At 43.6% G+C, this 15,376-nt stretch overlaps 1 protein-coding gene across 5 annotated transcripts in view; it reads right to left on the reverse strand.

Annotated features, from left to right (window-relative positions):
• Positions 1-911: 911 nt before the first annotated feature.
• The window catches only part of rapgef2b (Rap guanine nucleotide exchange factor 2b), an 80,777-nt gene continuing 66,312 nt past the window's right edge, over positions 912-15,376 (reverse strand). For 3 of the 5 annotated variants that reach the window (XM_088431993.1, XM_088431992.1, XM_088431995.1), the window contains 15 exons: positions 14,265-14,373; positions 13,071-13,353; positions 12,505-12,662; positions 11,075-11,315; positions 10,072-10,464; positions 9,085-9,296; positions 8,881-9,004; positions 8,624-8,647; positions 7,206-7,429; positions 6,240-6,407; positions 5,983-6,135; positions 5,586-5,778; positions 5,024-5,517; positions 4,531-4,952; positions 912-3,264 (listed from right to left, as the gene is read on the reverse strand). In XM_088431993.1, coding sequence (XP_088288119.1) covers positions 4,576-4,952; positions 5,024-5,517; positions 5,586-5,778; positions 5,983-6,135; positions 6,240-6,407; positions 7,206-7,429; positions 8,624-8,647; positions 8,881-9,004; positions 9,085-9,296; positions 10,072-10,464; positions 11,075-11,315; positions 12,505-12,662; positions 13,071-13,353; positions 14,265-14,373 — 3,153 coding nt within the window. In that variant the 3' untranslated portion in view covers positions 912-3,264; positions 4,531-4,575. Of the gene's footprint in view, positions 3,265-4,530; positions 4,953-5,023; positions 5,518-5,585; positions 5,779-5,982; positions 6,136-6,239; positions 6,408-7,205; positions 7,430-8,623; positions 8,648-8,880; positions 9,005-9,084; positions 9,297-10,071; positions 10,465-11,074; positions 11,316-12,399; positions 12,415-12,504; positions 12,663-13,070; positions 13,354-14,264; positions 14,374-15,376 lie in introns of all 5 variants that reach the window. The other 2 variants (XM_088431991.1, XM_088431994.1) reach the window with 1 other exon arrangement.

Raw genomic sequence — 15,376 nt, forward strand, 5'->3', positions numbered from 1 at the left:
TCCCTTGCTGCCTGCCACTCACGCTTATCTGTCCCGTGCAGGCGCAAAGTGTGTTTTATTCACTTCTTCTTTGGGCGTTTTATTACAATGAAAAGAAAAAAAAAATGTGTGAGGGTTCTAAGTTATTGCTTTTTGCTCTGCACGGAAAGTGGATCCAAAGAGACATACTGTAATAGGATTTTTTTTTTTTTTTTACAAAGTCAAAACCTTTCCCAGGTGTTCTAATAGCATGTCAGTGGCGCGGTCTTTGAAAAATAAACTAAGCATCAGACGCCATTGTATTTTTTAATTTAAATATTTTAGATGTTGCCATAGTGAAATAGTCATTTTTTTCGCTCTACTGGCATAACACATGCTAACAAACTCTTGCTAACAAGTTTGTTTTGCTAATTGCTACCCACTTCCGCATTCAAGTCCTCAATAAGAAAGTGGACTAGTTCACTGCATATGAAGGGAGGACAGCAATCTAAACTGGGGGTGAATAGACTTTTTATCCCCCAAGTCCATCAAACCAACTGTTACGTTAAGTATTTGTCAATCATACGGTTGTCATGGCGAGTTATACGAGAAACCTTTTAAAGTCTAATATTAAACTTTTACTTTCACCGTCACGTCATACCGGAACTAGAACTACTTCCTGTTTTGGCAAACTTCCCGAAATGGGACAGCGAGGTATGAATGGTGTTAGTTTTTTGAACAAGGTTTGTTAAAAATAAATAAATAAATAAAACTCAAATCCTCACACTTAACGAAAAGCTACGCGAAGAAAGCGAGTGCTGATCGCTGACGCGGTTGACTGGAGATGCGTTCAACGACCACTCTAACAGTAGAAAAACTGACCGTTGAAACACTTCTTTTCATTTATGCTGTTTACCAAACAAAATACAAAGTAATAATAAAAAACTCGGCGGTTGACTGTACTCTGTATGCAGTATTTATTGGATCCCAGCTTCATACAAACTGGATGTTGAGGCATTAACATAATACATTTGAACAAAAATAGAACCGATATTTACAATTATTGTATTAAAAATACAAAAAAGAAACCAAAAAGGAGCGACGCTGCACTCCACCGATTGTCTTTGTAAAAGACATACAAGTGCGAGTCGGCGTCGAGGGAAGGAGAACATCACCAGCTAAAAATGTACAACAATGTCATCTTCATCATCGTCATCATCACCACAACAGTAGCAAGTTCTAGCCACGACATCAAACCGACACGTTTTTTTTTTGTGCAACGTCACGTCTTCAAATGCGGGCCCGAACCAAACGGGACCAACAAAAATGGATATCACAACAACGAAAAGAACTGTTTTTTTTATGTGTGTGTGTTTGTGTGTTGTCGCAGTGGACCCCCCCCCCCCCCAACCCCTTTTCAGTCTAGTATTTTTTTTTCTCCTCATCTTTTACACCAAACTGATCAATGTGATCAGCAGGATTTTGTGATTGGAGGACCAAAGAGAAAATAGCACACACATCCGACGAGTCTTAGAACACGTGAAAGAAAACTCAAGGAAAATGTTGATCTAGCATGATTATATGATATAGATATATATATAATTATATAATTATTATAATTTTTTTTTATAGTTTACTGCTCTATTTTTCCTGCAATTTTTCTTCATTTTAAGCCAGATGCCCCCCCCTCAAAAAAATGTATTTTTCTGACAATACGGAACATAAGCAAAAAAAAAAAAAAAATCTAATTATTTTTTGTCGATTTTCATTTTTTGTTTTGTCCATTTTCATTTATGACCACAATTTTTCCTCGCTATTTTTCCGGCAATTTTTTTTTTTTTTTTTTTTGTCAGACCATTGTCCGACTAATTTAATGTATTTTTCCGTCAATACTGAGGGAAAAAAATCCAAACGTTATTGTAGATTTTCATGTATGACCATAACCTTGTTTTGTAGGTTTACCTAAAAAAAAAAAAAAATCAGTGGCCCGATTCTATTGGCTCCTAGCCATTTAACGTCTATATCCGTCAACGGCAGTGAATGAGTCAAATTTGAAATGTTCTATTTTGAATTAAAAGGACCACATTTTCACCTATTCTTAAAAATCAGTTTCCATCCATCCATCCATGTTCTCTAGCCGCTTATCCCCACAGGGGTCGCAGGCTTGCTGGCGCCTATCTCAGCTGGCTTCGGGCATCAACCCTGAACTGGTTACCAGCCAATCGCAGGGCAGTTTCATCAAGTTGAATTGATGATGAATAAAATCATTGTACTTGTTTTTATTTGGGTTCTCCTTTTGTTGTGCTTCTAAGACTCGTCTGCCAGACTCCCATTGGCGGCCTTTAATTTTCTTCTTTTTTTTTTTTTATTCCGTCCCTTCGCCACCGAAGTCTAGAAAAACAACAACAACAACAAAAAGTCTTTCAGTCAAGTCCTCGTTTCAGATCGCGGGGATGTACACTGTGTGTGTGTGTGTGTGTGTGTGTGTTGGGGGTTAAGGGGCGGAGCCTGATGACATAAATAAGGCATTTCATCTGCAAAGTCGTAAGGCGATTGGGACGCTCGCGCAAACTTGACTTGCGGATGTCAATTTGGGCCATGATTGACAGACGGCTTTCCAGTCCTCTGGGCACCAGAAGTCCCGCCCCCTATTTGTTATTGTTGTTGTGCTTTTCCCGCGCCTCCTCCGGCATCCCAGAAGACGGCGATGTAATCCCGCCCCCCTCTCGTCGTCGCGGTTACCCTGGCGTCCACGAGCGCGTTCGCTAGGTTTTGTGCTCAAAGTGCTCGTCAAGTGTGTGTGTGTGTGTGTGTGTGTGTGTGTGAAATGTCCATTTTGTTTGCGTTAATACTGGCGTCATTTTTCCGACCTCCTGGAGCGGGTCAGGAGTACAAAAGAGTCTGAATGAGGACGTCCTCGAAAAATTTTCTGCAACTTTTTTTTTTTTTTTTAGTGCAGATGAATGTCAACATTGTAGTCTTTTGAAAAATGTTTTTTTTTTTAAATGTCCAAAAAGTGCCAGGCATGTCGTCTTTTCACATCCATCTTCTTCCTCTTCACAGTATTTTTTTTTTTTGTGTGTGTTTTTGCATGCAGGGTCCGTCAACCCCCCATGATGCTTTAAGGCGGGGGGGTGGTGAGGAAGAGGAGGAGCCAACGGGAGGGATCCACCAATCAGGAGGCAGAGCAGGCACGTACGTAGCTTGATGATGAGTCCATTGGTCGCTTGAGGGACAGCGAAGAGCTTTTTTTTTTTGTTTTTGTTTTTTTTCCCCCACTTCAGACCGCCGACACCTGCTCGTCATCTGCGGAGAAGACAAAAGAGTTGGGAAATTGAGATTTTATTATTGTTTAAAAATATGAAAAACAAATGCAAGTTTTACAGTGTGGTTTGTGTAAAAATTCAGTCAAAAATATTTTCATAAATAGACAATCGTCACTTGTTTATCTGTGAATTATCTAAATTTATTCTCATAAATTTGCAACAGTTTTGGACAGTATCATCATCTACTCTCATTAAAAAAATAATTTTGGATTAATTGGGGGTCTATTACTATTGATTAGCCTGTAATTTGCTACTTTATCCATCCTTCTACAGTGGTACCTCTACTTACTAAATTAATTTGTTCCCGATGTCATTTTGCAAAGTGAATCTTTCATAAGTAGAGCCGGTTTTTACATTTGAATTCCCGAATCCGTTCCAAGCATGCTCCTAAACCCTTTAAATGAATATATTAAATTGTAAAAATGTACCTTTGTACGTTTAATTTGTATGTTCAGTGACATATTTCACATTTCCAGTGAGCCAGGAATCACGTACAAGTCCATAGGAGCAATAATATATGTTTTTTATTTATATTTTTATTATTCTGAGCATGTAAGTTTACTTAAGTTTAATTTGGAGTCATGCAAAGTGCTTCCTGTGTGATGTCTTTGCTAAAGTGCTAACCACATGCCAACAACAATGTCGCCTTTCGAATCTTTAATTTTCTCCCGTAGAGACAATATTTTTCCGCCGAGGCTTTTCGTAAACTGAATTTTATGTAACAGGAGGTAAGTGAAGGTACCACCGTTGCTTGGCTAAAAATAAACAGCAAACCCTCAAAACCTGAATGAAATAGCTCTAGGCTTTCCAAAATAATCATGTCATTTACAAATGAAAGCGTAAAGGTTGTCTACTAATAAAACTAAACAGACGCCATCCACGATGCCAGTGGGGATGCGGGGGGCACTGTGTGAGTTTGTGTGTGTGTGTGTGTGTGTGTGTGTGTGTGTGTGTGTGTGTGTGCGGCGGGAGGGTGGGGTGAGGATGCTGAGCTACTGGTCCTATGAATTAAAGTCCCCTGAACAAACAATCGATGATGAACCTTGAAGGTTCTGAAGGAATGACGGGGAGGGAGCTCTGAGAAGGGATGACGGGGAGGTAGATCTGGGGACGCCCCCCCAGATGTAGCAGGAAGTAGTGGCTACTCAAGTCTAGGTGGTCCAAGTGTGTTGGCATGCACGGAGGAAGTGGCAGGTAGGTGGTGGGGGTGGGGTGGGGGGCGTCTAAATGATGAATCAATCTTTACCTGCCGTGGGGGGGTGGAGGGGGCGCCCCTCCTGCATAAAGACTGTCACGGTCGGGGAGGCCGCGGGGTGCGCTGCGCCCTGGGCTTCCTCAGAGCGACAAGTTTAGGGGACTCACCCTCCTCCTCTTCCTCCTCCTCCTCCTCCGCCTCGTCGTCGTCGTCGCGGCCCCGCCCGCGCCGGAGGCCGCCGCCCCTCTGCTTGGACGCCGCTTGGTGAGCCTGCGAGTCGGGGGACTGCGTGACCATTCGCGAGCGCTGAAGCGCCGTGGTGTAGTCGGGCGGGCGTCGGCTCGAGGGCGTCGTCGTGGCGGCGGCGGGATTGGGAGGGGGCGGCGACTGGCTCTCCGCCAGGTCGGAGATGGTTAGCGCCGTGTAACCGGGCGGCGTCGGGGGAGGCTCGCGATAGCGCCCCTCTTTCCGGGCTTCGGGGACACAAGGCACCATCGTCATTTTTCTGGCATTGCAGGAATTTCGGCGCCATGGCGACACTCACATATGAGTCCTTTGCAGGCGGCGGTGACGGGCGAGGGCGAGGGGCGGCCCGTCTGCTTGGCGTCCTCAGAGCCGGTGGACGTGATGCTGCTGGTCTCGGCGTCGGCGTTGACGTCCTTGCCGCCGCGCCTCTTGATGGTGCCCGTGTCGCCCTCCGAGTCCTCGCCCCAGTAGGCGGCGGACGATGACGAGGACGAGCCGGCCGACGCCCAGCTTCCCCGCGCCTGCGCCGCCCACAGCAGCGCCTCGGGACCCCCGGCGGGCGGGAGGCCCCCGCCGAAGGCAAGCGTCTCCCAGCTGCGGCCCTGCTGCATGGTCTGGATGTTGTCGTGGGAACCGGACGAGCAGGACGTCCAGGAGCCGCGCCCGCTGTCGGCGGCGTCCAGGGACACGCGGTCGCCCTGATCCTGGGTCAGCTCCTCCGAGCTGGGGGACGACAGCACCGTGGGGCAGCCCGCGTAGATGCCCCGGCAGTCCTGCATCGACGAGTACGACCTGCCGCCAAAGCGCCACTTTTTTAAAATACGATGTCTTCCATTTGAGTTGCGGCAGGGATCGCCTACCCGAGACTGTACTGGTCGGGGTCGGTGGCGGCCCGCCGTTCTAGGCGCGCGCCCCCCAGGTGGGATTCGACGCCGCCGCCCGAAAGCCTGAGCCGCCGCTCGTCCTCCAAAGACAAGTTGCTGAGAAGGCTGGAGCGGGACGACATCTCACTCTGACCGCAGTCCGAGTACGAGTCGCCCATGCGGTTGTAACCTGGAATATATATATATATATATATATATATATATATATATATATATAAAAATAAAGATGGGCATATTAGTGTCATTTTAGAGAGAAATATTAACAATAAATAAACTTCTGTTGGTCCAATTTGGGATGAATACGTGCAAAGCATAAACCAAGCAGCAGGGGGCGGAAGTGCACCACAGTAGCACACGGATGCCTTTTACTAACCCTTTTTGGGGGAGCTCTGCGGGGAGCCTGGCGGCGAGGAAAGCTGCGAGGAGGCGTTGGACGCCGTGAGGTCATCGGGATGCCGACGATGGCGCTCGCTAGCTTCTTCCGACAGAGACAGAATCTTCTTCAGCGACTGAGGGGAGCTGGTGCCTGAAAGAAATGTATATATTCATATATACGTACACAAAGAAATATATACATATATGGCTCATATGATTTGTAACCGTCCCAGTGATGTTGATGGAATGTCCTACCGAAGGGAGGCAGGTCCTTGACAGGCACCTTCTTGCGAGACGGGTAGAGGGCCACGGCGGGCACCTGCAGGGCTTGAGAGCCTTTGGCTAGCTGTCCCCTCTGCTGGCTGGCCGCTCTGGACACCACGGGGGACGTGTCCGCGCGGCGGACCCCCGAGTTTTTGGGAACTGGACGCACAAAGGGAGAGTAGTTGGAGACACGTAACGCACATACTGAAAATAAATAAGGAGCTAAGCATTACAATTTTTAAAAATCAAATGGATAGGGGGAGTTTTGCATTATTAGCGACTCAGCAAACATTTAAAAAGTGTGATTTAATGTGATCCAATTCAAAAATTATGAGACACCTTTTTGAAGATGTAAAAAAAAATCATTAAAAATGTTAGCCTTAAATGTTTGATTTTAATAGTCAAGACGCACAAGAATAGAATTAAATCGATTAGATTGCTTTTATTATTGCATTGCAGGTTTAAAAAAGCGGAAGCACTGCTTCAATTTCTTATATTTTAAATGATTTTTTTTATTTTATTTTACTTATTGTCCTGTTACTTTTTTTTATTGCCTAACTTATTATTTGCTCGATTATGGAATGTAGTCTGCTCGGGGAAGAGAACAGAATTTAATTGTGTGGTATTACTATGCAAACCTCTTGAATCTTAAAGTTTAACATGTCTTGAAATAACTTTTTTACTTATATTTATTTTAGTTTATTATTATTCCTAAGTATCAAGCCTTGTTTCTATCCTGCTTGTTTAAAAGAAACGCAACAAATAGACATGTTTGACTAAACGATGAACAATCGTGATTTCAATATTGACCAAAACAAACTATTATTTTGGCCATAATTGTGCAGTCCTATGGAGTGTTTCTTGCAACCTGATAACGTCCAATTTTTTTTGGCTGATAAATTATGATCTTCTCATCATCGTGAGAAAAATGAGCCGGGCGGACACCCGGCGACTCACGCGTGCTGACGGAAGGCTCGCACTGCAGCGAGAGCGTCTGCAGGCTCTCCTCGTTGGTCTCCAGGCTGAGGTTGGCCAGGTACTGCTTGACCTTGCGGGCCATCTGGGCGTCCTCGTACAGCTTCTTGGCGTTGAGGAAGGAGCTGCGCCGCACGCGCTTCTTGTGGCCGCCCGTCTGGTTGACGTCCAGCACGGCCGCGTTGGCGCTGCCTTGGCTCAGGGAGCTAACCCAAAACACAAAAGTAGACGGGTAACCCGAATTACTCCAGTGCGCTCTGGATTGTGGTCTCATGTTGCGAAACATGCAGTCAAGCAGAATGAGGTGCTCCTAAAGGAATTCTGCAGCATTCCAGGCAGAAAAAGAAGAAGGAGCTTCGTGCTAGTTGAGGTTTTTGTGGCTGGAATCGCTTTTGTCGTGGAAGTGCGAGGCACGTTTCGCGAGATTAAGAGCTGATTATTAACAAGTAAGGAGATATATATCTATGAAGATTAAAGATCCTAATTGGAAAACATGACTCCTTACAAGAACTTGTGTTTTCTCCTCCAGGCTTGCCATTAACTCATTCAATCCCATTAAGTACTCAAGTAATTGATTACTTTAGTTATAATCTCAAATAATTTATTACTCTAGTACTCTAACTACACAAACATTTGAAAAAATATAAACAAATAACTGGGATTGCATTTCAAAACTCTTTAATAAAAAAGAAAAATTTGAATATTACATCTCAGAAAAAAAGAAAGAAAATTAAGACACCATTCAAATGTTTTATTTGAATTGCAAACCCAAATGATGTAAAAATAAATCAATAAAATAATTCAAATCGCGGAAATAATGGGCCCAGAGTATATAATCTTTAAAAGTTATACTTTTTGAATGGAATTACGGAAATAAACATGCTCTAGTTTTTCCAAATGGGTCTGTAAAATAAATGAGGACATGACATTGAGGCGTGTTTTTGTTGGACAGCGACAAAGAGCATCCGTCATCAAGAAGTAACCAAAGGTCAACTTTGCTGGTGACAAGATACCTAAAAATATTCTCATAAAATATAACAAGGTGATGAAATGTTATTACGTTAAAACAATGCAATTCCAATATTTGGCGCTGTCCCAACCCGTTAAAGTAATCCCCAGCAAAATGACCTGTGGTAGTTGTTGAGCTGTAGTGTCATGAATCGTGAAAACTGGGTTTGTAATTGAACACATATGCCACTAGATGGCGGTAAAGCGCTTAAAACAAAGCTGATTATAAAGCATCAACACCATGCATGTAACGTGAACAATTTGGAGACTTGATTTTTGAATGCCGAACTATGAATATGAGGGGTTCACTGTCCGTTATATGAAAAGTCATTCAAGCCAAGCAATTCCAAGGAAAGCCAGCAAAGAAATGTGAAAGCACATGCAAAACTCACCCTAAGCTTCTCCACTTCTTCTTCCTAGACGCCGTGAACAATGAAGCGTGGGGCGCAGAGGGTGGATGAGCGAGAAGAAGAAGACAAAACAAGCTTTTAAGGACAGGAAAGAGCACCAAAGACCACCAAAGAAAATCAAACGCCACCGCGTGGAGAAAAATTTAAGCCACAGACGAGGAGCTTAAGAACCACTTCATGGGGACGTTGTGACACCTGTTTCAACATATGGAAAATGTGTTGGGGTGAGGCATCCGTACCTTGTCCTGAACATGAGGTTGGGGTCCATGTTGACCGAGGCCATGCGGCCCACGTGGCGGATCTCTTTGGCGATCATCCGCAGCTTCTCAAAGTTCACCAGGCCGTCAACTTTGGAGTCATTGCCTGGTGCCGGCGCATAACAAATTATACTCACAAAAAACGGGACAGTCGTCAAAACATTTTGAAGAATTCCACTGACGTACCTTCGTGCAGGAAGGTGAGGTCCTTCTTGATGACGGGGAAGAGCGGGATGATGGGCGGCTGCAGGTTCTGGTTGTTGAGGACGTTTCGGTACTTGGCCATGTTCCTGGAGGGATCGAACAAATCCTGCAGGTCCCCGAAGAGCTTCTCGTATTTGCTGGGCAGCTTCTCCCACGTTCCTCGGAGGCGGGAGACGGGAGCCAGGTTCAAACCGCTGGGCAGAAGAAAAAAAAAAACATTCAACAGACATTCAAAGAAACCACTAAAGCAACTAGTCAACCTAAACGACGACTAAATAGCTAAACACACAAGCTAATAAATATTAGAATAACTGTATAGAGGTTATCCCATATTTGTTTTGGCAACATGTATATTGGTACACATGGAAATTTCTTTGTTGGAGCTGTTGGTAAAGAACATTTGAGGAGATAGCAAGTCTTCAAGGGCAGAACAGCATGGGGTCGGTCTTTTTGTACCTGATTAAGAACATCACAGCATGTACTTGCACTTACACCCCCCATCCCAAACTGATTTTTTGCATTGTTGCCAGAGCTCTCCTCCAACCGCTCTACGGCAGAATTGACTTTTGTTCCTAGGGCCAATCCAAATTCATAAAAGAGGAGCGGAAAGGATGTGTGACCATACCAATAGGAGATTTGAAAAGGTTATGTTCCTGTCTGCTCTCCTCGCGACAAAAAACAAATTTGTCTTCCTTCTTGTTTATTGTTCTTAAAGGTTCTAGGTTGCCCGAATCTAACAATAACTGAACCAACCAAGCCAGAGCTTAATGACTAACTTAGCAACAAAATAGCCTACTGAACAAATGGGTGACCAATCAATAAACCAAGCACCCAAATAACTACAAGCATAAAAAGGCAAACTAATAAACTCATCCAACTGGACAAACTACTAAGCAAAAAAAAAGAAATAAAATGGCTGCACAACCAAGGCATTGACCTAAACAACTAGCTAGCGAAGGCACGTCTAACCTGATGATGGCAAACATGGAGTTAAAGTTCTTGCACTCGCGGCAGTGCAGGGCGATCTTGATGAAGTGCTTGATGGTCTTCATGCGCTTGAGCTGGTTGGGCTCCCGCGTGACCTCGGTGGCTACCCAGAAGGTCTCGTGGTTGATGGACTCCTCGAAGCGCTTGAGGCTGGTGTCGGCGGCGGCGCCCGCCTTGGGGCGCAGCTTGAACAGGTCGTCGATGTACTCGGTGGGCTCGATGGCGCAGAAGAGCTGGAAGGCGCGCATGGACAGCTGCGTGGCCACCTCCACCGTGCTCAGCTGCAGGAGCGAGATCTGGCCCTCGCGAAGGAGGTCCTGGGCGTCCTCGTCCGAGCACAGCGTCTCCGTTTCCATGTTGCTTTTCAGGTAGTACCTGTTTCGATGAACAAAAAACGACATTATTATTTTTTGCTTTTTTTTTTCCTAGGTCTGCCCATACAACTTGCATTCAACTGATGTGTAGTATGAAGTGTTGAAAGAGATAATAAGTATGGGAAAATGTGACCCATTTATGACAAGCATCTGGGTTACATAAATAAAGTCTCAAAAATGAAAATGTACTGCACTTGAATAAAACAAATCACCAAGCACCCAAAGAAATACTATGTGATGATTATCTGATACCGATTTGAGATTAGGTCACCCCATTTTTTTTCTTGATAAAAAAATAGGATGGGCGAGTACTGATGCCAGCATTATTTCAAGCTTCCGTACTTGCCACTAAGCTAATAATAGTATTGGACTTCATCTTGCGGCCATTTTATCATGTTGAAAAGCAGTTGGCAGTTAAATGAAAATTTAAAACGCTGTCTTCACATGTTTAAGGTAGTGAAAACATTTTTTTTTCTCCCCAAACAGTGATTTTTTTCATGACTATTTTAAAGATTTGGACCCACTGTCATTTTTCATCCCTAATCTAAATTGTCTTTCCGTTTTTATAGCCTAACCAAAGCACGCACGCATATACAGTTGCGAGCGCATACCTGCCGCTCAGCTGTATCCTGTCGGCCAACTTTGAGAGCTGGTCGGGCAGCCGCCTCTGCTTGATGACGCCCTCGGGAGTGACCGACACCTCGCACAGCGAGTAGGCCTCGGGCGCGGCCGTCAGGGCGAACTCCCGGATGGCCTGAGCCACCACCTCTTTGGCCGTGGTGTCCTTGCCGATCATGATGTAACGCGATTGCTGGTCCGCCTTGAACACCCGCAGAACCTGGTCCGACATGTCTGCAAAACGAGAGATTTGGAATCGTCATTACCAAACGTTACCAGCAGATGGTGCTGTTCATTTCGGCTAGGGGTTATGATTGAAATCAAAATTTAAGATAACAAGAATAATGCAAGTGCTTTAATTTGTACAGTTAAATCTGTTTGAATGCCAAAGAAAAACATAAGTAAATTAAACTTTATGCGGATGAAATTGGCTTGATCGTGATTACTTTTACAATTTATGCAAAATTGGTAATGGGCTGTGGTGTGATAATTTGCAGATCAATTCCGCAAATTGCATGTTCTACAAATGTTTTGAGGGACATTACGACTTTTATCTGCGCAAGTGTGACTTTTACTTTTGTAGAATGAATCGGAATGTGTGCTGTAGCATCACTTCCTCATTTGCAGTAATTACTCCGTGCTGTGAAGTAATTCAATGACAAAATGTAATTTAACTATAAAATGTTAGTTCATAAGTTGTCTCAAGATGTTTTTGTTTTACCGAAAGTTTCACTATATTTCTGGTCAATTCTAGAATTTCTTCAAATTTTTTTTTACCTGTTTTATTAAAGCATGCCAAAAATATTTTATTTTATTTTGTTTATGATACAAATATTTTCGTTTTTTTCTCTATAACACGTAAATGAATAAAGTCATATAAATTGACACGTTTCCCTGCATCCTAGTCATGTAAAGTCTAAAACTAATCCTAACTTCCACCAGTGGAAACCAAACAAGTCCGACTCAAAGGCAACTTTAAAAAGAAATACGAAACAAAACTTGTGCCAAAAGATGAAACGAAACAACCTAAATTGTGTATGTTCACCATTTACAAGTGGACGTGATGACCGAAGACCGCAAGCAAAAACATTTCTGCCCTCCACCAGCATCCCAGCATTCCTTGTGATTCAATTGATTAGTGCGATTAAAAGGACGCAAACAAACACCCACGGGAGAAGAAGAAGGTTGGCGCTTGACTCGATTAGCCGCCGTGAACACACAGGCTTTACTGTAAATGAGCAATAACCGCTAATGAGCGTCAAAGGTGCAATTGTGCCCGGGGTCAAGGGACGGATCACGGGGTAGACAAAGTACTTACTCAGGTTGAGCGGCACTGGAAGAACACAAATAACGTGACGGTAAATATTAGCGGCAGATTAGCTGTTTTTAAAAGGCGAGCGGGATTAGTCACGGCGAGGCTCACCGGGCTGGTTATTGAAGTCCAGGATGCGGTGGTGCGACTGGAGCAGGTCGGGGTTGGACGACGAAAGGTTGCCGCTGACGGGTAGCGCCGGCGGGATCTGCTTGGACTGCTTCATGCCCACGATGCTGTCGTCCTGCGACTGGCCCACGCAGACGTCGCTGCGGCAAACGCACCGGAAGTTCAGGCATATGCACGGTACCTCCACTTACAAAAGTAATCTGTTCATTTTGTGAGGTGAACTTTTCATAAGTCGAAACGCGCTTTATAAGCATGTGGCCTAATCCGTTCCAAGTCTCAAAAAAAGCACTCCTAAGCCCTTTAAATTTGAAATATTAATTGTAGCAGTTGATAACATAAATGCAGTTATTTGTTTGCCTTGAGATGGTGCTGGTGTACTGCTGGTGCGCACAGAGAACTTTTATTTTACATTTCCAGTGATATAGGCGTCATTTACAAGTCCACAGGAGCAAGGATATTTTGGGGGGATCGTGTTGAGCCTGTCAGTTTTCTTAAGTTTAGTTTAAGGTCATGCAAAGTAGTAAGTCGATGCATTTAATTGAACTTACTTGTAAGGTTTGGGAGGCAGGATGCTGGTGAGCGTCTTGTCAAAGATCTTCTTGAGCTTGTTGCGTCCGCCTACCGAGTTGCTCTTGACCTTCTTGCTGGCCTTCTCCAGGCCCATCACTTGCTCCACATCTACCGCCAGGTCGGGTATGGAGTAGCGGCTGGCTTTCTTGATATCGCCGATCTTGGGCAGGTGCGGCGCGCCGTTCTTTCGGTCGTGCTCGTCCTCCACCTCGACGTCGCCGTGAGATTCTTGCTCTGGCCTGTTTAGCAGCTCTTTAAACACTGAAGGGGACGGGGGTGGGGTGTTAAATATTCAAATTGATTCGTTAGATCAAGATGATGGCAGTTCAACAAAGGTCTAATGCTCCAAAAGAATATTTTTAAATGGCTTAGAGAGCACAAAAAAATGTACAACGGGATCACAAACAACCATCTTTTAGACTTTTTGTACATTATTTTAAATATCTGGTGTCCAAAAATCAGAAAACTCAAAGGATGAAAGGGCCATTTTGAATTATTTAATTTTTAACTAATTTATCAAGCACATATAAAAATCCCTAATTTTTATACATATTATACTACAGATTTTTTTTTTTTAATACTGTTACCTAAAGATGATTCTAAATAGTAGAGATAGACTGATATGGATTTTTTGGGACGGATACCAATACCAATTATTACTAGTTAGAGGAGGCCGACAACCGATATTTGGAGCCGATATTAATTTGCAGTAAAAGTGTAAAAATTGCCGTTAAAAAAAAAAAAAGCAAAAATAATGCAAATACTGACCTTCATTGAAATGCTTAAAGCATATTTATTGAACCACACAAATAGAAAATAATAGCCTGAATTTCCTAGAATCAGAAAACATTCCTTATAAAGGTGAATGAAAGGTTAAATAAATAGCTCAGAATTTTTTTCCACAGAAATTACGATAAAATTTAAATATAACTACAATGACTTGATGACAATGACTCAAAATAACCCCGTTTTAAATTGATTTCTTCTTATCGGCCAGTCGGATTAAAAAAGGCCGTCAAGTTTCCAAATATCGGTGCCGATAATTGGTTGGTATCTACTAAATAGTTTGGGATTCTATAAGGTTTGGGTCTATCAGAGACCCTGTAACCCACCAAAACATTTTAAATTTGCCACAAATTCTCTAAGTGTGTGAATATGTGAGTGTGTTTTACCTAAAAGGTTGGTTTTCACAGTTATGGACAAGTGCGTGTTGTTCTTCAGAATCTCGTTGGCTTTGCTGAGTTGGACATTTTCGAAGTTCTGCCCATTCACCTCCAAGATCTTCACGCCAAGGAAAACAAGACAGGAAAAGACCATGAACGCAAAGATAGATTTGGACTTTTTGTCTTTCGGATGTTATCAACAACATCAGCATCAAGATCAAGAACTTTTTTTAAGCATATAAAATTGAGAAGCTACCACATTTTTTTTTTTTTGTGTAAATGTGTCCGGAGACATTTTTTGTCCAGGACCACTGAAAAGGGAAATAAAAAAAACTCAGAAAAAACCCCCACCAATTTTGGCAGTTGTAAAAAAGCACTCAACAAATTATTTTGGAGCTAGCTGGTGGCAGCAGGCAATTTGTTGGCGTTTTCCCTCATCGCTGGACTTCACAAGCACTTTTCACACTTGCCGATGTTCTGAGCTTCCAGCTAAAGTCTTCTTAATCCTGGAAACCCATCTTGAGAGCGTCTGAATCCGCGTTAAGTCTCGTCCAATCCAAACATCCCTCGCAGCTCTTTTTTCCCCGCTCGCTCTCCTATTTTTGCTCACTAACTAACTAACACGCTCCAGCGGGAGTCGGTCCCGACGTTCTTATTAGTCGGAGGTGAAGCTTAGTCATCCGTCTCCGAGCGTTCGTCCTTGGGCAGGGAGCAGTTGCTGTGTAGGCTAGTTGGCTAATTGCCGTTTTAGTGTGTTTACTGGCCTGAGAGGAGCACAGGATGGCCCGTACTGAGGCGGAGGTCCAAAGGGACGCTAAAGAGGCTTGTTAGTACACTAGGTTTGATCAGAGGCCCTCAAAAGGTGGACTTGGGGATTAGATCGGGATGGTGCTTTCGAACCGGAACGCAAGTATTTTTGCCTTTCAAGATACATCCATCATAGTTGAGGACGATCGTGTAAGACTGGATTTATCAGCCGGTTGCGAGTGGAGTGTTTGTGTGGAGCGCACAAGCGATGAAGGAACAAAAAAAAAAAAAAAAAGTTACTAATAATCATATTAGGGGAGTGAGATTAACAGATTAACTGCAATTAATTAATGACAGTTATAGTTAAAGCATTA

The sequence above is a fragment of the Hippichthys cyanospilos genome, chromosome 13 (assembly GCF_059441005.1).
Source record: "Hippichthys cyanospilos isolate Australia breed blue-spotted pipefish chromosome 13, RoL_Hcya_1.0, whole genome shotgun sequence".
In the NCBI taxonomy this organism is placed as follows: Eukaryota; Metazoa; Chordata; class Actinopteri; order Syngnathiformes; family Syngnathidae; genus Hippichthys; species Hippichthys cyanospilos.